The sequence below is a fragment of the Hemitrygon akajei genome, unplaced genomic scaffold, assembly GCF_048418815.1.
Source record: "Hemitrygon akajei unplaced genomic scaffold, sHemAka1.3 Scf000047, whole genome shotgun sequence".
In the NCBI taxonomy this organism is placed as follows: Eukaryota; Metazoa; Chordata; class Chondrichthyes; order Myliobatiformes; family Dasyatidae; genus Hemitrygon; species Hemitrygon akajei.
This window is the reverse complement of record NW_027331933.1, coordinates 428,432-456,215: the sequence shown is the minus strand read 5'-3', so window position 1 is coordinate 456,215 and position 27,784 is coordinate 428,432. Positions and strand designations below refer to the sequence as shown.

Below are 27,784 nucleotides of genomic sequence, written 5' to 3'. Positions count from 1 at the left end.
TTCAGAGATGTAATCTGATGTACTGGGTTCCCAGCATTTTCTACTTTATAGTTTTACATTTTGTTCCTGCTGCACTGCAGGAGACATGGCAGCCAGCTGTGCTGGGCAAGATCCCACACAGCAGGAAGATTTTGATCAACTGCGCTCGGTTTAGCAGCTGGAGTCAGGCTGAAGTGTATCCGCATCCTCTATACAGACCGGGAAACCAGCCTGAGCACTGGCCCCGGCAGAGGGTCATTAGGTTCCAGTTCCACCTTAGTCTGTGAATCGGAAATGGCAGGAACACCACGGCAAATTGCCGGCACCAAAGCATCTTTGTATGGGTGATGATATTGGGCTGGTGACTCTGAGGATATGGAACTGGCTTTTAAGGCAACAGGTGTCAATGAATTTCAAAGACATCTTGGTCAGTTTTGGAGAGGGGCTGAGGAATGGCAAATGGTTTTCTACTTGGACAAGTGAGAGATGGTGCATTTTGGACAGTCAAACTAGGTGGGGTGGGACTGGTATAGTGAAGGGGAGGGCACCGATTGTTGCGGAACAGAGCAACCTGGGAGTACAAGAGTACAGTCACTGAAAGTGGATGTGCAAATATAGAGGGTGAAGAAGAAGGCTTTAATCATGCTAGCCTTCATCAGACTGGGCATTGAGTTCTGGATTATGGGCATTATATTGTCGGTGTGGCTACACAGTATTATGTACAGTTGTGTTCAACCTACTGTAGAAAATATATTATCAAGCCGGAGAGGGCGCAGAAGAGATTGCTGAAGATGTTGCTTGGGCTAGAGGGCCGAGTCTAAGGAAGCGTTTGGCTAAGCTGGATCTTTAATCCAGAGGAGAATTAGGGTGACATTGTAGGAGTTCGTGAAATCAAGAAGGACTTTAGATATGTGGTTGGTCGTGGTTTTTACCCAGGATTCAAGATTCAGAATTGTTTGATGTCATTCCAGTAACAAGTGTAAAGGAGAACAAGATGTTAGAGACCACAATAATAAACCAAACACAATACATAAAGTATGATAGTTTAAAAACATTGATCGTACAGACAGAGGGAGGTGACCATCACACACCCCAGTTACAGTTAGTGTGACCCAAAAATACACAAGCAGATAATTGTGTAGCCCGAGCTAAAATGTAACAATAAATGACTGGAATTTCCCATCATAAACCCACAAAAACATTACACAAAAACAATGATCAGTGCTAGTCAAAGGAATACAGGTCCAGGCTGGAGGAGCAACACCTCATATACCGTCTGGGTAGTCTCCAGCCCCTTGGCATGAACATTGAATTCTCCAACTTCTGGTAATTCCCTCACTCTCCCTTCCCCCATCCCAGTTTCACTCTGCCTCCCCCTCCAGCTGCCTATCACCTCTCTCATGATTCCGCCGCCTTCTACTACCCAAAGTGATTTCCCCCTACACATTCCTCCTTCACCTTTCCTGGCTATCCCCTCCCTGCTTCCCCTCCCCCACCCCTTGATCTTTCCTCTTACTGGTTTTTCAGCTGGCACCTACCAGCCTCCTCCATCCCACCCTCCCCCCACGTTCTTTATAGGGCCGCTGTCCGCTCCCTCTTCTGTCCTGATGAACGGTCTCGGCCCAAAACATTGACTGCTCGTTTCCAAAGATATTTCAGCTTTTCAAGCTTCCCGGTGAGCAGTCTGGCTGAATTTCCCCAAGTATTGACTTGTTGGATCTTCTTGCTGTCCAATGAACTCTTAACACTTTCTTCCAGCATCCAAGTTCAAAGACGTTGATTCTTCTATATTCAGCCTTACTAATAATTCAGCTCTCACAGCCATATATCACAACTGGAAATACTATAGACTGGACTGTACTGTTCTTGGTAGACAACGTTATATCTTTGCACTTTAGTATTTTATCTAAATTCCCATTGTTGCCTTCCCCAGAAGTAAGCACTGTTTAATATTGTGGCTGCATTTACCATCTATAGCAGGGGTGTCAAACTCATTTTAGGTCACGGGCCGGATTGAGCAAAATGCAGCTTCATGCGGGCCGGATCAGTCGGACGCGTGCGTACGCAACTTTCGTTGCCTCCGTTTTTTCAGCCTGCACTCATGTGTCTCAGTCTCTGCTATAACTACAAAGTGTTTCACTTTACAAATTCTGTTTCTTATGAAGAAGACTGCCGAGCAAGACTGCCGAATAAACACTAAAAACCCTGAAAACCTGGTACCTGAATAAACTCAGCATTAGCCATATCATACGCCATAGGCGCTTCGATTACTGAGGCCAGCTTTAATAGTAATTAGATATTATCTCGCGGGCCTTGAATTTGACATATATGATCTATAGAAATCTTTGAATTGAAGAAGACAAAATCCGCCACTGCTTCCACTTCCTTTCCATTGATTACCACAGAGTTAACAGGATTGGCTGGTTTTCTTAATATTGAGCAGAAAGCCAACTTTCCACTTCCTTCTTTCACTTTCATTAGAAGCTTCCTCAGATCCTCCTCACTTTCAGCGATTAGAATAGTATCACCTGCATATCTGAAGTTAATATTGTGTCAGGTAATTTTGACTGCAGCATTTTGAGTCCTCTGGACCAGCATTCCTCATGATGTGTTCAGCATATAGATTAAATAAGCAGGGTGACAGTACTCCTTTCCCAATCTTGAACCAGTTTGTTCTTCCGTGGTCAGTTCTAACTGTTGCTTCCTGATCTTTGTACAAGTTTCTCATAAGGCAGAGCAGATGTCCAAGTACCCCAATGTCTTTAAGGATTTGCCATAGTTTATTGTGGTCCACACTGTTGAAGGCTTTAGAGTCATCATTAAAACATAGATAAATACTTTTCTGGAATTCTCTTGATTTCTCTATTGTCCAGCAATTTTGTGTCTGGTGCCTCTGTCTCTTCTAATATCAGCCTGTACATCCAGCTTTTCTCGTTCCATATGTTGCTGGAGTCCTACTTGTGTGATCTTTAGTATTACCTTGCTACCATGTGAAATTGTTTGGTAATTTGACCATTCCTTTACATTTCCCTTCTTGGAGATTGGGATATAAACTGTTTTCTTTCCAGTCTAAAGGCCATTGTTAGGTTTACTAGATCTGCTGTCAAACTGCATGCAACACTTTTCCATCATCACCTTTAAAAGTTTTAAACAATCCAACTGGAATCCTGTCACATCCTGCAGCCTTATTATTGGCAATATTTTCTATCGCCCATTTGACTTCACTTTCCAGAATGCCCGGCTCTAGATCGACGAGGGAGTCAGTGCAGCTGTTTTCGCTGTTAAGATATTTCCTGTACAATTCTTCTGTGTATTCCTGCCATCTCTTTTTGATGTCTTTGCTTCTGTAATGGCCTCCCCTTCTTTGTCTTTTACTATACTTATTTTTGCATGAAATGTTCCTTTAGTTTCTCTAATCTTCTTGAATAGATCTCTTGTTTATCAATTCAGTTGTTCTCTTCAGCTTCATTGCATCGCTCCTTTAAGTAAGTTTCCTTGTCGCTCCTTTCTATCTTAATGAACGTTGTGTTCATTTGGAGGTATTTGTTCCAGTTTCCATTGGCCTTCACTTCTCTTCTCTGTGCAGCTCCTGCAGAAATCTATTTTGCTTTCCTGGTCTTCTTTCTGCTTGCAATACTTTTTTTGGCTCCTCTTGTATAACGCTCCTTACTTCTATTGATAGCTCTTGTGGCTTCCTCTCCACCAGCTTTAATCCATCAATCTATTCTTCACCTCCACTTCATACAGTGACATGCAAAAGTTTGGGCACCCCTGGTCAAAATTTCTGTTACTGTCAATAGTTAACTGAGTAGAAGATGAACTGATCTCCAAAAGTCATCAAGTTAAAGATGAAACATTCTTTTCAACATTTTAAGCAAGATTAGTGTATTATTTCTGTTTTGTACAATTTTAGAGTGAGAAAAGGAAAGGAGCACCAAGCAAACATTTGGGCATCCCAAGAGATTTGAGCTGACAGATAACTTTTACCAAGGTCTCAGACCTTAATTAGCTTGTTAGGGCTATGGCTTGTTCACAGTCATCATTAAGTAAGACCAAGAGATGCAACTATCAAAGCTTTATAAATACCCTGACTCCTCAAACCTTGTCCCAACAATCAGCAGCCATGGGTTCCTCTAAGCGGCTGCCTAGCACTCTGAAAATCAAAATAAAGCAGGAGAAGGCTGTAGGAATATAGCAAAGTGTTTTCTGGTAGCTATTTCCTCAGTTCGAAATATAATTAAGAAATGGCAGATAACAGGAACAGTGGAGGTCAAGTTGAGGTCTGGAAGACAAAAAAAAACTTTCTGAGAGAATTGCTCATAGGATTTCTAGAAAAGCAAATGTAAAACACTGTTTTACTGCCGAAGATGTTCAGGAAGATCTAGCAGACTCTGAAGTGGTGGTGACACCTGCACAAATATGACTTTCATGGAAGAGTCATCAGAAGAAAACCTTTCCTGCATCCTGACCATAAAATTCAGCATCAGAAGTTTGCAAAGGAAAATCTAAACAAGCCTGATACATTTTGGAAACAAGTCCTGTGCGCTGATGAAGTTAAAATAGAACTTCTTGACTGCAATGAGCAAAGGTATGTTTGGAGAAAAACGGGTGCAGAATTCCATGAATAGAACACCTCTCCAACTGTTAAGCACGGGGGTGGATTGATCATGCTTTGGGCTTGTGTTGCAGCCACTGGCACGGGGAACATTTCACTGGTAGAGGGAAAAACGAATTCAATTAAATACCAGCAAATTCTGGAAGCAAACATCACACCATCTGTAAAAATGCTGAAGATGAAAAGAGGATGTCTTCTACAACAGGATGATGATCCTAAACATTCCTGAAAATCCACAATGGTCTACCTCAAGAGGCACAAGCTGAAGATTTTGCCATGGCCCTCACAGTCCCCTGACCTAAACATCATCCAAAATCTGTTGATAGACTTCAAAAGAACAGTGCATGCAAAGCAGCCCAAGAATCTCACAGAACTAGAAGCCTTTTGCAAGGAAGAATGCGGGAAGATACCCCAAACAAGAATTGAAAGACTCTTAGCTGGCTACAGAAAGCGTTTACAAGCTGTAATACTTGCCAAAGGGGGTGTTACTAAGTTCTGACCATGCAGGGTGCCCAAACTTGTGCTTCGGGCCCTATTCCTTTTTTGTTATTTTGAAACTGTATAACGATGGAAATAAAAAATTTATCTTGCTTAAAATATTAAAGAAATGTGTCATCTTTAACTTTATGCCTTTTGGAAATCAGGTCATCTTTTACTCGTTTAGATATTCACAGTAACAGAAATTTTGACCAGGGGTGCCCAAACGTATGCATGCCACTGTATTCCTGAGTGATGCTGTCAACATGAAACTTTGCTTGGTTTTCCTGGTGCACTTCAGTTTCATTCAGAATATTGCCACAAGTAGCTCCTGGTCTGAGATTGTCAGAGACAAGAGGGATTGATGAGTTTAAGTGCACACTTCGCTCAGTGCGGTGACAAGTGGTGGTGAAGAGGTGTTTACTACACTGTCCTTTAACAGTCAGGGCACTGAGTGCAGGAGTTGCGATATGATTTAATTTATTTTTTATGGAGATACAGCAAGCTACACTGCCCATTGAGTCTCCCAGTTTGATTCTAGTCTTGTCACAGGGCAATTTGCAATGACCAACTAACCACCCTACCAGTGCTTCTTGGGACTGGGGGTGGGTGGGGGGGGGGTGGGTGGCAGCTGGATCACCTGGAGGAAAGCCGGTGAGAGCCTGCAAACTCTTACTGAGAGCGGCGGGAATTGCAACCCGGTCGTTGAACTGTAAAGAGTTGTGTTAACCACTATGGTGCCATTGGTGAGTCGTTGGTGAGACCGTGTTTGCAGTGCAAAGTATCGTTCTAGCCGCTATATGTTTGAAAATGCATGGTTAAAGTAGAAAGAGTGGAGAGATTTGCGAGTAGGTTGTCAGGGCCAGAGGCTTCAGTTCTGGGGAGAGGGTGGCCACTCTATGTCTTTACTCCCTGGAAATGTAGGAGACTGAGCAGCGACCTTACAGAAGTGTTTTAAATGTGAAAGGCAGAGTAACTGACTCATACTTTTTTATTAGTAGAACACAGCAGGCTAGGCAGCATCTATAGCATCCCTATAGATGCTGCCTAGCCTGCTGTGTTCTACCAGCATTTTGTGTGTTGTTGTTTGAATTTCCAGCATCTGCAGATTTCTTCGTGTTTGCATACTTTTTTATTGGTGTGATGCAGATAATCGCCAGCAGGTGGTGCTTTCTTCCACCCGGACGGCAGACAAGAAGAGGAAAATTAACCAACGTCAGTCAGAGTCAAAATGGACACAGGTATGTTCACTGGGCTCTTTCTCATTAAAACTGTTGTCATGGTACACTTGTAGTCAAATCATCAGTAGTTCAGAGGAATAAACTTGGGAGCTAAAGGGACACAGCAAAACTGCCATCATTGATCCTACTGGTAAAGCAACCTTGAACAATGGAACAATTCACCCGGTTCAGCGCAGGGACATAACAAGGGGAATGGTCGAATCACTCCGCTCACCGTGCAAATCTTCACCTGAGTGAAAGGAGAGGAAGCTCCTGAAAGTACAGTGGGTGTGGGTGAAACTCAGACAGGAATACAACAGCGGGCAATGTAACAGTCCAGGGAACAGACAGAATTTCCGTCAGTATTTGGTACGCCCTGATGTGGGAAATGCCTCCTACAGTCAGTGAGAGAAACAGATGGTGTTTTCGCTTTTGGAAGGGCAGTGTGAATTCTCCCTGGATTTTCGGGTTGTTGCTCAATGGAGGTGAGGGGAGTTTCCCGCTGTCTGTTTTCTGTTTGGAAGGACAGTGTGAATTCTCCCCGGATTTCTGGGTTGTTGCTCAATGGAGGTGAGGGGAGTTTCACGGTGTCTTGTTTTCCATGGCAGAGTTAAGGAACGGTCTAGTGTGGGAGAACGGGCTGGGTGTGGGAGACAGTGAACACGAGAAATTTTACACAGGGAATTTGGCGGGGCTACCGAGGCAATGAATGTCCTTGGCAAATAAGGTTAAAATAAAACAAGAGGGTAAGTAGAGAGGGCAACGCACAAAATGGTGGAGGAGCTCAGCAGGTCAGGCAGCATCTATAGAGGGAAATCAACAATCGACGATGCGGGTTGAGGAATCTTCAGCGGAAGCTTTGTACATTGATTTCAATGTTGTCTTGGTCACATAAAATAGAGTCAGAACTAGAGAATCACTCTTCTGGGTGAAAGTCTGTGACCAGTAGTCTCTGCAAGGATCACTGGCTCATTATGTGTCATGTGTATGTAAATAACTTAATAATAAACTATGTATTACTCAAAATAATTATACACACACACACACACACACACACACACACACACACACACACACACACACACACACACACACACGCACACGCACACGCACATAGAATCACATAGGTGGAGTGATTCGTCGATTTACAGAGTCGGCGGAGTTGTGTAAGTTTGGGACTGTTGTCAAAATGTTCAGCATCCAATTAGAAATATGAACAGAGAGTCACCAAGTACAGTTAATTTGGGCAAATGTGAGGAGTTGCACCTTGGGAGGTCAAGTTCGTGAGCGATGTGTGCAGTGAATGCTGGGACTATTAGGAAGGCTGATGTACGGACGGGTCCTGTGATGGATGTGCATAGCTCCATGAAAGTGGCAACACAATTGGTAGCGTGCTAACGACAAGCTGATGTGTGAGTCTGTATTTTTAAAGTTGTGCTGTAACTGGATGAATGCTGGTTAAGAGACAATCTCAGCTTTGTGCACAAATCTGGTAACCACATCACAATAATGATGCGGAGGCTCTGGCGAGGGTGCAGACGAGTTTCACCATGAATACAGAATATTGGCTTCCGGGAGAGGTCGATCAAGCTTGGAATGCTTTATCTGGAGTGACGGAGACTGAGGCCTCAATCTCAGAGAATTCATACATTTATCAGGGGCATAGCAAAGTTTGATAGTCTGTGACTCGGTGCAAATATCAGCACTGGAATTAATAGGTTTAAGATTAGAGAGTAAAGTTTAAAGGGGATTTAGGATGCATGTTTCCCACAGAGAGTGACTGGTGTCTGGAATGAGCTGCCGAGGGATGGACTGGAAACAGATACTCAGCAGCGTCTGAGAAGTGTTTGAACTCATGTGTAGGCCGGGAACAGAGGGATATTCACCATGTTCCTGAAGATGGGATTGGTTTAAATTGGCATTGTGTCTGCATCCGCATGGTACACTCTACTATTTTATGTTCTCTGACCAACTACAGATCTGAACTCCACAATCTCCGCCTTCCTGTCAAATTGTGAGGATCACCAACTGTTCCGGTTGACACGATTCTACATGGAGCGACTGGAGCAGGCGATTGAGGAGGGTGTGGAGGGAGTCAGCTTCATGTTAACACATGGTCATCATTTCAATGACCGGGAGTATCACGTAAGTGGAAGAACATAGACTGATGGTAGATTCTACTGAATCAATCACAGACCAACAGAACCGGTGTACCGGCACCTCTGGGCTATGAAAATCCTGCAATGCTTGTGGTGAACATCATGAAAAGAGTTTTCGTTTGCAGAAACTGTGAACTTTTATTAACCAATACAAGCCTCTGTCCATATTTCTGAACACATTCACTTTTAGACAGGTTAGGATACAGGCAATGATTGAGAGGTGAATTTAGTGATGTGACTCTTGCTGGACATTGCAAGTGGACAGGGAACCACTTTACACCACTCAGTCTGACATCTCATCATGTTCCCAATGCTCGACCTTAATGGCCATTCATCAGACTCTCTTGATTACCCCTGGGTTTCCCACAAGTTAAATATATAGTGACTTAATTCTCAGCTCATTTCCGGAGTCTACCATCAACCCCATCATCAACTGAACAGGCAGTACTGAATAATGTCTCTCTTTTCAAGTACTGACTCGCTTGCAGTTGATCAAATATTGCAACATGCCTCACAGTTCAGTTACCTTCTATTCCTTGTGACTGTTCCATTTGGAGTTTGGAATTACCACAGCATATACTGTTAACACTGGGACCTGCAAAATAATACAATTGAAAATAGTCCAAGCATCTGCAGCTAACACGGAATTACCAAGAACCGTCTTTCTAATTTTTAATGTGTTACTGGGACACATTCACCTATTGCTCACCAGACTGAATTTTAGTGAAGATCCACGCATTATCCCTAACCCTAACATTCCACACAAGACAGCTAACAATTTTAATTCAAACTTCCTTCTCTGCATTACTACCATTTGACTTTGGTCTGTCGCACATGCACAAAAGTCCTACAATTGCTGTCTGCTCCTTACTGCCAGTTCCCAGCTGTAGGCTGACACTGGACCCTCATGGAGCCTGGCAGTTAATTGTGTACCTGCTGCGATTCACCAGAGTTTATCCCCGTGACCCTGTCATAGTTTGACTTGGCCACAGTCATCGAACTCTACAGTACAGCAACAGGCTCTTCAGCCCATTAACTCCACACTGACCTATTATAAGCCTAGTCGCATTGATCTGCACACCGACTAGAGATATCTATACCCCTCCCACTCACGTACTTACCCGAATTGTTTTTAAATGGTTCAAATCCAATGCACATATACCACTAACAGTGGCAGTTCGATCCACACTCTCACCAGCCTCTGAATGAAGATGTTCTCCTTCAAGTTGTCAAAGGCCTTGCTGAAGTCCATGTAGACAACATCCACTCACTTGCCTTCATTACTCGCTTGGTAACGTCCTCGAGAAGCCATAAGATTGGTCAGACAGGATATGCCAGGTACAAATCAGTGTTGATAATCCCTAAAGAATTCTTGCCTATCCAAATGCTCATATCCAGTCCCTCAGAATACCTGCCAATAACTTTACCACTACTGCTGTTAGGCTCAACAACCTGTAATTTCTTGGCTTATTCTTACAGCCTTTTCAAACAGCAGAACAATATTAGCTATTCTCCAATACTTCCCCATCGGACTTTTTAAATTTCTATACCAGATCCGAACTGTTCCTCTGCACACACCTCTGTCGCTTGCCCTGCCTTGCCCAGAATGCGCTCTCTCCAGTTGTGACCTGAATATATTGGTTACAGAAACTTCCCTGGTCACATTTGACCTGCACTATCCCATCCAGCCCTTTAACTCGGTGTGTCAGTCACTAAATGGAAAGTTAATTGTCTACCATCAGAATCTTGTGTTTCTTGTTTCTGTGATCTCCCTGCGTATTTGTTGCTCTAAATCCCGTTGACTATTGGGTGCTCTATAATATAATCTCACTAACGTGGTCATCCCTTTCTTGTTCCGTAGTTTCACCCATGTAGTCTCATTGGACCAGCGATCCAGTTTGTCCTGTCTGAACAATCCAGTGACATTTTCTCTGACTAGTTATGCCACCCCTCCATCTGTTATCCCTCCCGCTCTATCGAACCGTGACTAACACAACGGAACCCTGGAATGCTGAGCTGCCAGTCCTGCACCTCCTCCAACAAAATCACATTAATGCTGTAACTCAAAGTGCTGATCCACGCGCTAGGCTGATCTGTCTTTCCTACAGTACTCCTTTCATTGAAATAATACACATTTTGGGAAAAAAAAGTTTCACGATACTCATCCTTTAGTTTCCTGACTTTGTATGTCGGCTTAACAACATCTTTCCCATATAGCCACTTCACTATCCACTCTTGTTCTTTTTTGCCCCCTTTAATTCAACACTTCCTCCTCCCCATGCAGCGCTAACAACTCTTCCTGCAAGGGTATCAATCCGCCTCCAGTGCAAAACGATCACGTGTGACCAAGTCCCAGCTTCCTTGGAAGAGAGCCCTAACATCCAAACATCTGAAGCCTCGGTCATGCACCATCTCGTCAGCCACACGTTAAACTGTATTATCGTCCTATTTCAGGCCTCACTAGCACATGTGTTACATACCAGTCACAATAGATTATACAGTGAGTTGGGTTTTACTGTTAAAACCACTCTCTTTATTAGTAACAAATTATCGTAACTTAAACAAATTAAACATAAGTTAACTGTGTGTTGGTTCTCTCTCCCCCCTCTCCCACTCCCCATGGGTTTAAGTCTGCAGCAGGTCGCTGCAACTTGTGACTGACGTCATAGTCCCGACTCACTCAGGTGCTCTTAAAGTAAAACACAGTATGAGCCCGCTTCTCTCGTAACCCGTGGTAAGGGTAGCAATCCTGAGAACACAACCCTGGAGATCCTGCACTTCAGCTTATCATCTAACTCCATGAACTCACTTTGCAGGACCTCGTCACACTTCCTACTCTTGTCATTGGTACCAGCGTGGACCACGACCTCCGGCTGCTCACCGTGTCCTTAAGAAAGCTACAGAGTTGACACGAGGTATCACTGGCCGTGACAACACACCATCCAGAAATATTGTTCTCGTCAAAAGAACCTCCTGTCTGTTCTAACCATTGAATTCCCCTGTTAGTGCAGTTCACTCTTCTCACTCCTTCTGAGTCACAAAACCAAACTCATTGCCAGAGGCATAATCGCCGTGGCTTTCCTCTGCTAGGTCATACCCTGCAACTGTAAGCCGCATACCTGTTATAGAGGGGTTTCCTGCAGTGGCTGTCTATATCCCCTTCCTTCACATCCCCCTCCCCTCCTGCTGACGGTGACTTAGTTACCTGTGTCCTGTGCCTTGGGTATAGTTCCCTCCCTGTAAAGCCTGTCAGTCAACCTCTCAGCCTCATGAATTATCCTGGGTTCATCCAGCTCCAGCTCCAATTCCTGAGCACAGTCTGTAAGAAGCTGCAGCTGGATGCAATTCCTGAAGGTCAGGGACCCTGCAGGTCTCCCTGCCTTGCCACACCCCGTATGAAGAGCATTCCACTATCCTGCCTGGTATTCTCACTGTTCTAACCATTCAAATGAAGGGAAAATACTATCTAAAATCTACCTAAGCCTCCGCCTCTCCTCACTGAAACCTCTCTGACACAAAGCCTCAACTCCCCACTCTATTTCTGGCTCACTCACGCTAGAGTGTGCTCTGCTTAAAACTTGCCAAGTGGATGATTCCCCGCAATCTCTGGCATTCAGAAGGTAATGACTGACCTTGCTCACTTTTAAAATCTTTCTCCCGCTATGAACACTTCAATGGCTCTTAGTGATCTGTGGCGAGCAGAATGTGCTGGGTCAGTCCATGCTCAGGGTAGATTTGTGCCCATCCCTCCGCTCCTCAATATATTCCCCATTGTTCATTACAGAGCGTGACTGAGCTCGCGGAGAAGGGAAACCGATCGGGCGCTTCCAAACTCCTCCTGGATCTGGTGATGGAGAAGGGCTCCGGGGCCCGGAGGGTGATGTGGGAATCCTTTGTGAAACTAAATCACCATTTACCGAAGCTGAGCAGAATATTGAATGAAATACGGGAACGTGGTACGGTGAACAATACACTGTGTGTTACAGATGTCAATGCTGATGAATTTACAGTATTACACGGAACAGACTTAATGCAGGTTAATCTGTTTGAACAGGTGACGGCCAGATCGCCTACATGGACACTGAGCGGGGTTTATCTGAAGTGCCCACGCATCTGAAAGGTAAGCGATGGAACAGAAATGTCAATGTTTTTATTTCACTCTGAGAGTCTGAATACTTGTCTTTGGCCGACTGTTTAGAGACTGTCAGAGTCTGGGAGACAGGTTCTTGTTGCTGTGGTTGCAGGACAGGTAACCAAATGAATTTGTCACAACACCTGGCACCTTTTGGCGTCTCAGGCTGTGCATCCAGAGGCCTCGATGAGACTTATGAACAGACATACCCGTCAATCCGAGATGAAACCTCGATGTTTCCCTTTCCCTAGAACCGAATATCTGGAGATTTGGCAAAAGTGATGCCAAACCATTCCAATTGGAACATCCAACTCCAGCAAAGGAAATCTCACACCTCCGATCCAAAGTGGAGCCGAGATTTGTTGTTATTCCTCGATAAGACCACAAGACATAGGAGCAACATTCAGCCATTCAGCCCATCGGGTCTGGTCTGCCATTCCATCATTGCTGATCCCTGATCTCACTCAGCCCCAAACACCTGCCATATCGCCATATCCTTTGATGCCCTAACTGAATAGGATCTTCCGCCTCAAATATACCCATGGACTTGGCCTCCATGGCAATCTCTGACAGAGCATTCCAGAGATTCACTACTCTCTAGCTTAAAAAAAGGTCTTCCTTACCTGTTCTAAAGGATCACCCTCAATTATGTGGCTGTGCCCTCTAGTTCTGGATACCGCCACCACAGAAAACATTCTATACACATCCACCCTACCTGAGTCTTTTAACATTTAGTTTGTTTCAAAGAGATCCCCCCACATTCTTCTATATTCCAGTGAGTACAGCCCAAAGTTGTCAAAGTGCCCCGCTTATGGTAACCCCTTCATTCCTGGAATCGTCCTCGTGAATCGCCTCTGGAGTCTCTCCAATTATAACACATCTGTTCTGCGATATGGGTCCCAAGACTGTTGACAATACTCCAGGAGCGGCCTGACTAGTGTCTTATAATTGCTCAGCATTATCTCCTTGCTTTCATATTCGATTCCCCTTGAAATAAGTGCCAACATTGCAGCTGCCTTCTTTAGAACAGACTCGACCTGTAAATTAACCATCTGGGAAACTTGCTGGATGAATCCTAAGTTCCTCTGCACCTCTGATGTTTGGACCTTCCTCCCATTTAGATAATGCTCTACACTATTGTTCATTTCATCAATATGCATTATCATACATTTCCCAACCCTGTATTCAATCTGCCACTTTTTTTCCTATTCTTCCAATTTGTCTACATTTTCTGCTTCCTCAGTGCTACCTACCCCTCCACCTATCTTTGTATCGTCTGCAATATATGCCACAAAGCCACAAATTCCATTATTTAAATCATGGCAAACAATGTGAGAAGTAGCGGACCCAATACTGACCCTCAGGAAAACTTCTAGTCACAGACAGCCAACCAGAAAAAAGGCCCCTTTTATTCCCACTCGCTCCCTGCTGCCTGACGGCCATTCCGCAATATCGTTCCTGTAACACCATATGGCTTTATCTTGTTCAGCAGTCTCATATGTGGCACTTTATCAAATGGCTTCTGAAAATCCAAGTCAATCGCATCCACTGACTCCTTTGTCCACCCTGCTTGTCACTTCCTCGAAGAACAGGTTTGTCAGGCATAATTTCCCTTTACAGAAGCTATGCTAACTTTGACTTATTTTGTCATTAGTCTCCAGGTACTTCGAAAACTCAACCTTAATAAGAGACTCCAACACCTTCCCAACCACTGAGATTTGGCCAACTGGCCTACAATTTCCCTTCTTATGCCTTCCTCTCTTCTGAAAGAGTGGAGTGACATTTGCAATCCTCCAGTGATTCTTGAAAGATCATGACCAATGCACCTGCATCTCTCAGGCAACCTCTCTCAAGACTCTGGGATGGAGTCATTCTGGCCCAGGTGACTTATTTACCTGTAACCCCCGGGTCGCCTCAGGCATCACTCAAACTCATTCTACAACAGTGTCCGGACACATCAGCATTAACAATTCATGAACCTCAGTCACCTCCACATTTGCCTCTAAGAACTCCATTTTCACTGACCAACAACCGTCGTCTTAATAATCACCAGCGCTGGTACCCCAAATCTCCACTGCCGTCAATGTCGTCAAGGGTAAAGGCTTCCAAAAACGGTTATAAAACAAACTGTACAGCAACTTAACCGGTACCCCCGGTGCCGAGGATGGCTTTAACTTGACTTCCATCCATCCGTAACAACACCTGAGTGCGTGGTCCCTCTAAGCCTTCAGGAATAGGGTCTGTTCCTTGCGGGAGTTCCTTGGTACATTGCTGGGAACGTGCTCCCCCAGAGACCCCAAGCCGTTCCCCCACTGGGCCTCCTCTAAGTTTCCCAACACCTCTCGAATCAACGGAACAACTGATCCCCTTGACAGATCCCCCTGGCTCCGCAAGCAATTTATCTGCCTTCCTAACCAAAAGGGATACCCTAAGAACTTCCCACCAATCTCCTGCCACGATATGATAAGCCCCCCAGCTGCGGCATTTGACTTCCAGTCGAACCACACGCATTTTCCCACACTTTCCCAGAACTGGCAGCTGTCACTTCGAGGTAATTGCGCCCGACAGCCCACCTACTCAAACTTTCAACCAATCCCGGTCGCTTTCCATCAGCCAAGCACTGCCACTCACCCAACAACTGAGAGGTCTGCTCTGCCCCTTTAGGGCTGGACATTATTCCAACAACCGGGCGGAGCCCACCACTGCTGAAACATTCCAACCAGACCTTCGTTGCTCTCTTAACAGCATGGAGAGCCCATGGCCCCACCACCTTTTCGTCAGCGCTAGTCGGAACTCGAACAATGACCTCCGGGCTACCAACAGCAGCCACCCCACCCAACACACATGCAGAGATAACCGGCAATCACACACCCACAAAGGCACACCAGCTCTTCGCTGCAGACATAATTTAAAGAGGGCGATCACACAGCTTCCACAGAAATCAATCCCGGACGAGCACCCCACAATGTAACCCCTGGGTCGCCTCAGGCTCGCTCAGCTCGTTCTAGTCTAGGGGGAGCAGTCTTCGGCCCCGCCAAACTGGGTAATCAGCTGGTGTGGATGCTGTGTGATGTCCCCGCCTCACCCAAAAAACAGACAGTACACCTTATGCGATTAAATGAGTACAATTTATAAAGATTACTATAACTAAGCGATTACTAATGATACAGTATATATGAAGAAAAAAAAAGAAAAGGCGCCAAACTTATCAAAGTCCAAACCACTTCGTGAACAACCGTTGGAGCTCAATTACTGAAGTCTTCTGGCATTCGATCCCCTCCGAACTCCTCGACCCGCCTCCTGGGACCACCCATGGTGGCCGACCAGACGCTCCACACTCCTCTATCTCCGTCTCCTCTCCTCACCAAAAACCTTGGGCCGGGGACCCCCGCTCGGGGTCCGTTCCGTTGCCCAGCTTCCAGCATCCCGTCCTCTCTCTCTCACTCCATCGCGCCGACTCCCCAAAATCCCACCAACAATCAGTTTACAGTCCCAAACAAGCTTCCAGCACTTATCATAACAAAGACGCCAGCATTCCTACTTTTCACAAAGGCGCCAGAATTCCTACTTTTAACAAAACAAAGACGCCATTTTGATTACATACACAGTAACAAAGAAAAAGAAGAAACCCCCTTTACACTTAAGACATTTCAGTATGCCTAACACTTTTTGTTTTGTAATAGCAATGGCACTCACTCCTACTGCCCGTCACACGCGGACCACTGCACACCGCTAGCATCTTCCACAGTGAAGACATATGCGAAGAACCAATTGCGTTTATCTATGTCCCCTATTACTATCTCACCAACATCATTTTCCAGTTGTCCAATATCAACTGTCACCTCCCTTTTACTCTTTATATTACTGGAAAAAGTGTTTATGATCCTGCTTTATACTATTGTCTGGGCTGCCCTCATATTTCATCGTTTCCCTCTTATAGCTTGTTTTGTTGTCTTGTGATGGATTTTAAAAGTTTTCCATTCATCCAATTTTCCACTCACTTTTGCTAACTTATAGGCCCCCTCCTTGGCTTTTATGCCATCTTTAACGTCTTTTGTCAACCATGGTTGCCTGCACCTGCCATTTGAGAACTTGTTCCTCTGTGGGCCACATCTACACTGCGCCTTGTGAACTATTCCCAGAAACTTCAGTCATCTCTGCTCTGCCGTCATTCCCACTGGTCTCCCTATGTTCTGTTTTCCAGACATCCTCCTTTTCTTTTTCCTATGTCATTGGTAACAATATGTGTCACGACTTCTGACTGCGCACCCTCCCTTTTCAGGATATTGTGAATGTGGTGGGGGTGTATTGCCTGTGTTCACGTACCAGATCAGAGAATAAGAAACACTGGGGAATCTGCAAACTATGAATAGAGGGGAGAGCTGAGCCTTTATCAGCGAATCTGAATCAGATCCGAAATGTTTCTGTGCCATCATCCATTTTTAGACACTCTGTCTCCGAGCTCTTAATTTCACCCAATCAATGTCTTTAACAAGTTGTTTTTTATTAGCAGAAATACGTGAGCGTTCCGTGTTCATCAGATCTGGCATTGACAACCAATTTCTGTCCATCCTGTCCATTCTTGGGTACTGAAATACTGAGTTCTGAGTTGAGACATCTAACAGTTTGTCTACTGTCTGTTCCCATGGAAGATGGTCAACAGAAACACAGGGAGACACTGCGGGCACAAACTGACACACTGAGAGTGAACACGATCCTGATGAGGGAGAAGGTGAAGGTTTTCCAACTGGTTGATCGATACGCTGAGCTCACAGTCATTTATCCTGTTCGAGATCGGACACTGGTGGAACACGAGCTGCTAGTAAGAGGCAGAGACCATGAGGAGTGGAGAGAGAAGCATCTCCATGCAAAGCTGGAAAAAATCCGGATTGCTCATCTGTTTCATAATAGTTACTCACATAGTTTTTGGGACAAAATGAAAAGATTCTTCGCACAATCCAAATCTGGGAGTTTGGCAGCAGTGGCCGGAGTCCCAGGAATTGGCAAAACAACAATGGTACAAAAGATTGTTTATGACTGGGCCACAGGGAAAATATACCAACAGTTCCAGTTTGTCTTCAGGTTCAAATTCCGAGATTTAAACTCCATTAACTGTAGAATAAACCTGAAGGAACTGATTCTGGATCAGTATCCTTACTTTGGGAATATCCTGAGAGAGGTCTGGAAGAACCCAGAGGGATTGCTGTTTATATTCGATGGTTTGGATGAATTCAAACACAGAATCGATTTTGCTGACAGTCGGAGAGATACAGAACCCAAGCACCAGTGCCCAGATCCCGAGTGGTGGTGTGAAGTGTCTGACATTGTGTACAGTTTAATCCAGGGCAAGCTTCTCCCAGGGTGTTCAGTGCTGGTGACCACCCGTCCCACTGCGTTACATTTGTTGGAAAAGGCAAAGATCGGTGTCTGGGCTGAAATCCTGGGATTTTCTGGTGAGAAACGGAAGGAGTATTTCATCAGGTATTTTGAAGATCAGACAGTGGCAGCAGCTGTTTTCAAACACGTGAAGGAGAACGAGATCCTGTACACCATGAGCTACAACCCCTCCTACTGCTGGATCCTCGCTCTGGCACTGGGCCCCTTCTTCACACAAAGAGTCAGGGACCCGCAGCGAGTTCCCAAGACCATCACCCAACTGTACTCCTACTATATTTACAACATCCTGAAAAACCACGGCCGTGAGATTGAGAACCCCCGTGATGTGTTACTCAGTGTTGGTCAGATGGCCTTCAGAGGAGTGTCCGAGCAGAAGATTGTGTTTACAGATGGAGATTTGATCAAGTTCAGTCTGCAGCCTTCCCAGTTCCTGTCCGGGTTCCTGATGGAGCTTTTGGAGAGAGAAGATTCTGCCCGGAGTGTGGTGTACACATTCCCACACCTCACCGTCCAAGAGTTTGTAGCTGCAGTCGCACAATTCCTGAATCCACATCCCGGGGATATCCTGAAATTCCTCACTGAAGCCCACAACACGACAGATGGGCGATTTGAGGTATTTCTCCGTTTTGTTGCTGGTCTCTCCTCTCCAATGACAGCTCGGGGCTTGGAGGAGTTTCTGGGTCCATTTCCTCATGAAACAACCTGCCGGGTGATTGACTGGGTGAAGGAGGAGGTTAAACGCCAGATGGGAAACACAGAGAGTGAAGCTGGTAAAAGGAGCCTCCTGAACACATTGCACTACCTGTTTGAGTCTCAGAATCGTGGACTGGCTCAGGCCGCACTGGGATCTGTGGAAACATTTTCATTCCGTGGAATGACACTGACCCCGATTGACTGCACGGTCCTGTCTCATGCCATCAGACTCTGTGATACAATAAAGCACCTCGATCTGGCTCTCTGCCACATTCAGTGTGAAGGAATCCAGCGGCTGGGACCCGGGCTGCACAAGTGCCAGGAGTTGAGGTAACTGGATTTATCTCTCACTCTGAACTGTGAAACTGTTCCATTGTGTTGCTTCACTGTAAAGGGATTTGGGTAAAACTAGTAAATCAGATTGTAAAGAATTGTGACAAATGCCAGGGTATCGATCAATAATTCCCCAAGGATGGGAGGGTTCTGTGGTTCCTTGTGAAGGGATGTTGGAGACTTCATCAGATCAGTGAACAACGGCCATTGGTTTAATGGTAGTAAATCACAGGAATGGCCGTGTTTCTCGCTGTCTGTGACACGTACATTGACAATGTTCCTTCTCACTGTTACTGACACCCAGACCGACACTGACTGTGGCAGGTGGGTCAGAGATTCACACCCCCTTCCCGGTGTGGGACAAGAGACCGTCAGCAGACTGTCCCAGTGAGAAGGAAAGAAATACCATTGTGAGATTGTCTTCCCCTGTCCTTCCCCGTGTGTGACTATCACCATCAGTCCACCTGTGTGACTGTGCTCACTACCAGATACCCAGAACCCATGGGCGCATCTCCTCTCCCGATTGTGGGCCACAGTTCAGACACACCCCTCCCATACAATCTATTTCTGAAATCTCGTCTTGTTGTTTTATCTTTTCCCAACGGTACCCTCCTGTGGACCTATCTTCCTCCTGTGGGATCTCCCCTCCTTCCATCTGTTGGACCCCTTCTCCTTCCTCCTTTGGGGTCTCTTTCCCATTCTCCTTCCTCCTGCAGATTTTCTCTTCCTATCCCTTTTCCTCAGGTGAGTTCACTTCCACCATCTCCCATCGACACTTTCCCACACACAAATCTTCCTCACTGTGAGACTTTCACTCTTCAAACCTGCTCCTTCTGACCCTCTCACATCAGGAACAGTTTTCTAACCTTCGGGGAATGAGACGAAATATGTGGAGTTTACAGGGTCACACTGACAGACTAAATTACTGATGTTAGGTGAATCCCCTGGAGTTGGGCAGTGAAGGACATTGACAGTGATGGGAACTCTGATCAGTGATTTACTGAAGGGTTTAATGTTTCCTGAAATATCCGAGTGAGAGAAATTCCCTCAGAACCATGGTTGGAATCACTTTGTTCATCAATTTGTCTGTTTGTGTTTAGACTAGGGCAGAACAAACTGGGAGATTCAGGAGTGAAACTGGTGTCTGCGGCTCTGAGGAACCCGGAGTGTAAAATACAGAAACTGTGGTAAGTGCCAGACTGTGGGAGATTGTGTTTACAGTCACTGGGTATCTGACACTGAACATTAATGTGATCAGTAATTGTGTTACTGATAAACACTGGGGATTTGTACCTTATCCTGTCTCTCTGTGTCCTTCACCCTCACTCTCTTTCACCTCCAGGCTGCACAATGTCGGTCTCACAGATTCTGGTGCCAAGGACATCACGACCGCTCTTAGTACAAACTCATCACTGATGGAGCTGAACCTGAGTGGTAATGAACTGGGAGATTCAGGAGTGAAACTGGTGTCTGACGCTCTGAGGAACCCAGAGTGTAAAATACAGAAACTGGGGTAAGTACCAGACTGTGGGAGATTGTGTTTACAGTCACTGGGTGTCTGACACTGAACATTAATGTGATCAGTAGAAACAAAGAAACGTAGAAAACCTACAGAACAATACAGGCCCTTCAGCTCACAAAGCTGTGCCGAACACGTCCCTACCTGAGAACTACCTAGGCTTTACCATAGCCCTCTATTATTCTGGGCTCCATGTAGCCATCCAGGAGTCTCTTAAAGACTCTATCATTTCCACCTCCACTGCTGCTGCCGGGAGCCCACTCTATGCACTCAGTACTCTCTCTGTTAGAAACTTACCCCTGATATCTTCTGATATAAGGCACCTGCTTCCAAGTGCCTTAAAAATATGCCCTGTCATTCTAGCCAGTTCAGCCCTGGGGAAAAGCCTCTGACTATCCACACAATCAATGCCTCTCATTATCTTGTACACTTCTATCGAGTCACCTCTCATCTTCTGTCACTCCAAGAGAAAAGGCCAAGTTCACTCAAACTATCCTGATAAGGCATACTCCCCAATCCAGGCAAAATCCTTCTAAATCTCCTCTGCACCCTTTCTATGGTTTCCACATCCTTCCTATAGTGAGGCGACCAGAATTGAGCACAATACTCCAAGTGGGGTCTGACCAGGGTTCTATATAGCTGCAGCATTACCTCTTGGCTCTTAAACTCAATCCCATGTCTGATTAAAGCCAATATACCGTATGCCTTTTTAACTACAGAGTCAACCTGCGTAGCAGCTTTGAGTGACCTATGGACTCAGAACCCAAGATCCCTCTGATCCTCCACTGCCAAGAGTCTGCCATCATATTTGACCTACCAAAATGAACCACCTCACACTTATTTGGGTTGAACTCCATCTGCCACTTCTCAGCACAGTTTTGCATCCTATCAATGCCCCGCTGTAACCTCTGACAGCCCTCCACACTATCCATAACACCACTAACCTTCGTGTCATCAGCAAATTTACTAACCTATCCCTCCACTTCCTCATCCAGGTCATTTATAAAAATCACAAAGATTGAGTGTCCCAGAACAGATTTCTGAGGCACATCACTGGTCACCGACCTCAATGCAGAATATGACCCGTCTACAACCACTCGTTGGCTTCTGTTGGCAAGCCAGTTCTGGATCCACAAAGCAACGTCCCCTTGGATCCCATGCCTCCTTACTTTCTCAATAAGCCTTGCATGGGGTACCTTATCAAATGCCTTGCCAAAACCCATATACACAACATCTACTGCTTTTCCTTCATTAATGTGCTTAGTCACATTCTCAAAAAATTCAATCAAGTTCGTAAGGCACGACCTGCCATTGACAAAGCCATGTTGACTATTCCTGATCATATTTTGCTTCTCCAGATGTTCATAAATCCTACCCCTCAGGATCTTCTCCATCTACTTAGTTGATGACTTTAAGACTCACTAGCCTATAATTTTCTGGGCTATCCCTACTCCCTTTTCTGAATAAGGGAACAACATCCGCGACCCTCCAATCCTCCAGAGCCTCTCCCGTCCTCATTGATGATGCAGAGATCATTGCCAGAGGCTCAGCAATCTCCTCACTCACTTCCCACAGTAGCCTGGGTACATCCTGTCATCTCCCGGTGACCTATCCAACTTGAAGCTTTACAAACGCTCCAGCACATCCTCTTTCTTAATTTCTACATTCTCAAGCTTTTCAGTCCACTGCAAGTCACCCCTACAATTGCCAAGGTCCGTTACCGTCATGAATACTGAAGCAAATGATTCATTAAATACCTCCACTATTTTCTCCGGTTCCATACGCACTTTTCCATTGTCACACTTGATTCGTCCTATTCTCTCGCATCTTATCCTCTTGCTCTTCACATACTTGCAGAATGATTTGGGGTTTTCCTTAATCCTGTCCGCCAAGGCCTTCTCATGGCCCCATCTAGCTCTCCTGATTTCATTCTTAAGCTCCTTTCTGCTAGCCTTATAATCTTCCAGAGTCATATCATTACCTCATTTTTTGAATCTTTCGTAAGCTCTTCTTCTTGACTAGATTTACAACGGCCTTTGTACACCACGGATCTTGTACCCTACCATCCTTTCCATGTCTCATTGGAACGTACCTACTCAGAACCCCACGCAAATATCCCCTGAACATTTTCTACATTTCTTCGGTATGTTTCCCTGTGAACATCAGTTTCCAATTTATGCTTACAAGTTCCAGCCTGATAGCCTCATAGTTCCCCTTACTCCAATTAAAGGTTTCCCGAACTTGCCTGTTCCTATCCCTCTCTAATGCTATGGTAAAAGAGAGAGAATTCTGATCACTGTCTCCAAAATGTTCTCCCACTGAGAGACCTGACACCTGACCAGGTTCATTTCCCAATACCAGATCAAGTACAGCCTCTCCTCTTGTAGGCTTATCTACATGTTGTGTCAGGAAACCTTCCCGAACACACCTAACAAACTCCACTCCATCTAAACCCCTCACTCTGGGGAGATGCCTGTCAATATTTGGGAAATTAAAATCTCACACTTTATAATCCCTGTTATTATTAGACCTTGCCGGAATCTGTCTCCCTATCTGCTCCTCGATGTCCCTGTTACTGTTGGGTGGTCTATAAAAAAACAACCAGTAGATTTATTGACCCCCTTCCTGTTCCTAACTTCCACCCACAGAGACTCCATAGACAACCCCTCCATAACCTCCTCCTTTTCTGCAGCCGTGACACTATCTCTGATCAACAGCGTCATGCTCCTACCTCTTTTGCCTCCCTCCCTATCCTTTCTGAAACATCTAAAGTTTGGCACTTGAAGTAGCCATTCCTGTCCCTGCACCATCCAAGTCTCTGTAATGGCCACAACATCATAGCTGCAAGTGCTGATCCACGCTCTAAGCTCATGCTCTTTATTCATGATACACCTCACTTTAAAATAGACACATCTCAAACCATCAGACTGAGTGCTTCCATTCTCTATCACTTGCCTATCCTCCCTCTCGCACTGTCTCCAAATTTTCTCTGTTTCTGAGCCAACCTCCCTGTCCTCCGTCTCATCAATTTGGTTCCCTCCCCCCCCCCCCCCCCCCCCAGCAATTCTAGTTTAAACTCTCCCCTATAACTTTAGCAAATCTCCCCACCAGGATATTGGTCCCCCTGGGATACAAGTACAACCCATCCTTTTTGTGCAGGTCACACCTGCTCCAAAAGAGGTCCCAATGATCCAGAAACTTGAATCCCTGCCTCCTGCCCCAATCCCTCAGCCACGCATTTATCCTCCACCTCATCCTATTCCTATTCTCACTGTCGCATTGCACAGGCAGTAATCCCGAGATTACTACCTTTGAGGTTCTGCTTCTCAACTTACATCCGAATGCCCTGTAGTCTGTTTTCAGGACCTCCTCCCTTTTCCTACCTATGTCATTGGTACCAATATGTATCACGACCTCAGGCGGTTCTCCATCCCACTGCAGGATATCTTGGATGCGATCAGAAACATCCCGGACCCTGGCACCTGGGAGTCAAACTACCATCTGTGTTTCTTTCCTGCATTCAAAGAATCGCCTGTCTGACCCCCTAACTATAGAGTCCTCTATCTCTACTGCCATCCTCTTCCTTTCCCTACCCTTCTGAACCACAGGGCCAGACTCTGTGCCAGAGGCACGGCCACTGTTGCTTCATCACCCCACCCCCCAGGCTGTCACCCCCTCCAGCAGTACTCAAACAGGAGTACTTATTGTCAAGGGGTACAGCCACAGGGGCACTCTCTAGTACCTGCCTCTTGTCCTTCCCTCTCCTGACTGTGACCCACATCTTCAGTCTCCCGTGGCCCCGGTCCGACCACCTGCCTGTAACTCCTCTCTATCACCTCCTCGCTCTCCCTGACCAGACAAAGTCATCGAGCTGCATCTCCAGTTCCCAAATGTGGTCCCTAAGGAGCTGCAAATCAACACACTAGGCGCAGATGTTGCCGTCTCCCACATCTGACACCGAGCACAGAAAACCAGCCTCACACACATACTCTCTGTCTGTATTGTAAACAGATAACCTACCTCGCCTGGACCCTTTATCGCCGAAGCCCCATTCATCCAAAGCCTTCCTACTCTGTCAACCACTCCTCTGACGCTCACTCTGTAAATCTGTCCCCCTTTTAAACTCATCTCGCTGTTCTCACTGGCCGACTTGCATAGTCGTGCTGAAGAACAAAATCAGTAATTGTGTTACTAATAAACACTGGAGATTTGTACCATCTCCTGTCTCTCTGTGTCCTTCATCCTCACTCTCTCTCTCATCTCCAGGCTGAGGGATGTCGGTCTCTCAGATTCTAGTGCCGAGGATCTCATCTTTGCTCTCAGTACAAACCCATCACTGACGGAGCTGGACCTGAGTGTTAATAAACTGGGAGATTCAGGAGTGAAACTGGTGTCTGCGGCTCTGAGGAACCCAGAGTGTAAAATACAGAGACTGTGGTAAGTACCAGACTGTGGGAGATTGTGTTTACAGTCACTGGGTGTCTGACACTGAACATTAATGTGATCAGTAATTGTGTTACTGATAAACACTGTGGATTTGTACCATCTCCTGTCCCTCTGTGTCCTTCACCATCACTCTCTCTCATCTCCAGGCTGCACAATGTCGTTCTCACAGATTCTGGTGTCAAGGATCTCGTCTCCGCTCTCAGTACAAACCAATCACTGACGGAGCTGGACCTGGGATTAAACTCACTGACAGACCAATCTGTCCCCACTCTCCGCCGCCTCATACTGACCCTCCCGAGTCTGGAGCGGATCGAGTGAGTGTTTGTGTTAATGTTCAATGTGATAAAATATCAGTGGATCCACGGGTTTTCTGGTGATATTTGTCTGTGAGTGCTGGTGAAACATTAACCCCAGTCCCCTGTTACTGACACTGTTGTGTAATCTGTTTATTTCATATTTATTCTTCCATCTCTTTCAGGCTGGGGATGAATCAGTTCAGTGAAACAGGGGGGAAGGAACTGAGATCTCTGCAGGAACCCAGACCCGGACTGAGAGTGACCGTCTGAACATCTGAATGTGTGAACATTCCCGCCCGCAGGATGGGGACATTTGGCCGATTCCCCGCCCGCCCCTTTAACTCCCGCCCTTACCTTTAATGGCTGCGCACCGGGGGTGATTCCCAGCGGTTTGAATGGAACCGGCTCAGGTCTCGCTCTGTGTGTCGCTCAGAGCGGTCCCGCAGTGACGTGTTTCCGCCTGTTGTCCGGCGGCGCAGCTTCCGCCGGATGTGAGTGTTCGAGACTCCCCCACGTGACACCCCGGGGATTTACCAAGACAGGAAGAGCCCGGGGGCTGGGGCTCAGTCTGGGACACCGGTGTCCCGGGGTGGGATTATCCCGGGAGAGAATCCTTTTGCTCCCTTTGCTGAGGACTGTGCATTCGGCAGCCTGGCCGATATAATGATGTTAAATTGACAAATCCCTCGGCAGTGATCCTGGATCTGCAGCCATCCCGGACACGGCCCTGAAGTGTGATTTTATAATCATCGGTTCCCCGATGCAGAGTGAGGGTGAGAAACGGGACTGATTATTGAAACTGTCACTCCTTGTCGCAGGTCAGTTAATTGTGTGTGACTGTGAGTGAGTCAGGAGAAACCTATTTATTCCCACACGTCAGCAGCTCACACGTTGTTTAACTTACATTTGTAAATTTACTCACACCCGGGACCAGACACAGAGTGAATCTCCCTCCACACCGTCCCTTGACACCCTCCCGGGGTCAGACACAGAGTGAATCTCCCTCCACACCATCCCATCACATACTCCCAGGGTCAGACACAGAGTGACCCTCCCTCCACACCGTCCCATCTCACACTCCCGGGGTCAGACACAGAGTGAATCTCCCTCCACACCGTCCCATCACACACTCCCGGGGTCAGACACAGAGTGAATCTCCCTCCACATCGTCCCATCACACACTCCCAGGGTCAGACACAGAGTGAATCTCCCTCCACACGGTCCCATCACACACTTCCGGGGTCAGACACAGAGTGAATCTCCCTCCACACCATCCCATCACACACTCCCTGGGTCAGACACAGAGTGAATTTCCCTCCACACCGTCCCATCACACACTTGCAGTGCCAAACACACAGTGAAGCTCCGTCTGCACCATTCCATCACTCAATTAATCCCACCCTGCAAAATCTCATTTCAGGGAAGCAGACACCATCAACTTGCGGGAGACTCCCGGAACTCCTGGGAGAGGTGGGATGTCTGCAATAGTGTAGCTCCTTAGCAGCCAGCCAGCTAGTTTAAATAACGTTAGCTATGCTAATGAACGAATGACACCCGTTAAACTCACTTCAACAGTGATTTAACCCACCATGAGCAATAGAAAAGTCACTGTTGCAAACAGTGCAGCGAGCAACACTGTCAGTATTCTTGACCCCTATTAGGCAGGGGTACACTTTAGTGTAGTCTGGGGTGAAGTACATTTTGTATTTTCTTTTTTTTTAATACTCTGCCATGGAGCGCTCCATCCCTCTCCATCCCTCTCCCTCCCCCTCTCAAAAAAATCGATTTGCGGGAGATTGTATATAATTTGCGGGTGTCAGGGAGCCAATATCAATATGCGGGAGACTCTGGGAACTTCCGGGAGAGGTGGGATGTCCGAAGCTTCACTTGAAATGGCCGCTGGGGAGAGAGTGGCGGCTTTGGTAGAAGTGAGCACAAGAGAGGGAGGGACGCACTGATTTAAAATGGGTGAATCCTTGGTTAATGTGGCCACCAGGGATGGAGTGAGACACTGACTTACAGTGGCCACTGTCACACACAGAATCTATGGCGAAGGAACATGCGGTGCCCATGGATACAATCCCAGGATCGAGTGTGTTATTGATTGTAATAACAGTATTTTAATTTGTGTTTTATATAGTCCTGGGTGTTGTATATATGTTTTAAGTCCAATAATTTTGTCATTGAATAAACTATTGTATATATCTCAGATATTCACACATGCACATATACATGTGGGCTTTGGGGAGGAGGGTGAGGGGTTTGGGAGGAAGAGGAGTGACGGGACGAGGAATGGACTGATGAGACGGTGAGTGTAGCGAAGTCACTGACTCAATAGGGGACGGAAAGGGGAGGGGTGAAAGTTCCTGTCACAAACTGGTGGCCGACATGGAGAAGACAAAGACGGGGTGAGGAAGAGTGAAACGACAGGAAGGGAGAGGGAGGGTATGTAATGGGAAGGGAGAGGATGTAATGGGATGGGAGGGAGTGGTCTGATTGGACAGGATGTGGAGTGTGG

The 27,784-nt window shown here is 46.1% G+C and overlaps 1 protein-coding gene across 5 annotated transcripts in view; it reads left to right on the top strand.

The window, feature by feature from the left end:
- Positions 1-27,470, top strand: part of LOC140720780 (NACHT, LRR and PYD domains-containing protein 3-like) — a 43,608-nt gene extending 16,138 nt beyond the window's left edge. For 2 of the 5 annotated variants that reach the window (XM_073035619.1, XM_073035618.1), the window contains 10 exons: positions 6,221-6,312; positions 8,270-8,436; positions 12,235-12,406; positions 12,505-12,570; positions 17,235-19,002; positions 20,106-20,192; positions 20,348-20,518; positions 24,791-24,961; positions 25,117-25,284; positions 25,449-27,470. In XM_073035619.1, coding sequence (XP_072891720.1) covers positions 6,303-6,312; positions 8,270-8,436; positions 12,235-12,406; positions 12,505-12,570; positions 17,235-19,002; positions 20,106-20,192; positions 20,348-20,518; positions 24,791-24,961; positions 25,117-25,284; positions 25,449-25,536 — 2,868 coding nt within the window. In that variant the 5' untranslated portion in view covers positions 6,221-6,302 and the 3' untranslated portion in view covers positions 25,537-27,470. Of the gene's footprint in view, positions 1-6,220; positions 6,313-8,269; positions 8,437-12,234; positions 12,407-12,504; positions 12,571-17,095; positions 19,003-20,105; positions 20,193-20,347; positions 20,519-24,790; positions 24,962-25,116; positions 25,285-25,448 lie in introns of those variants that run through there. The other 3 variants (XM_073035620.1, XM_073035621.1, XM_073035622.1) reach the window with 3 other exon arrangements.
- The last annotated feature ends 314 nt before the right edge of the window (positions 27,471-27,784 follow it).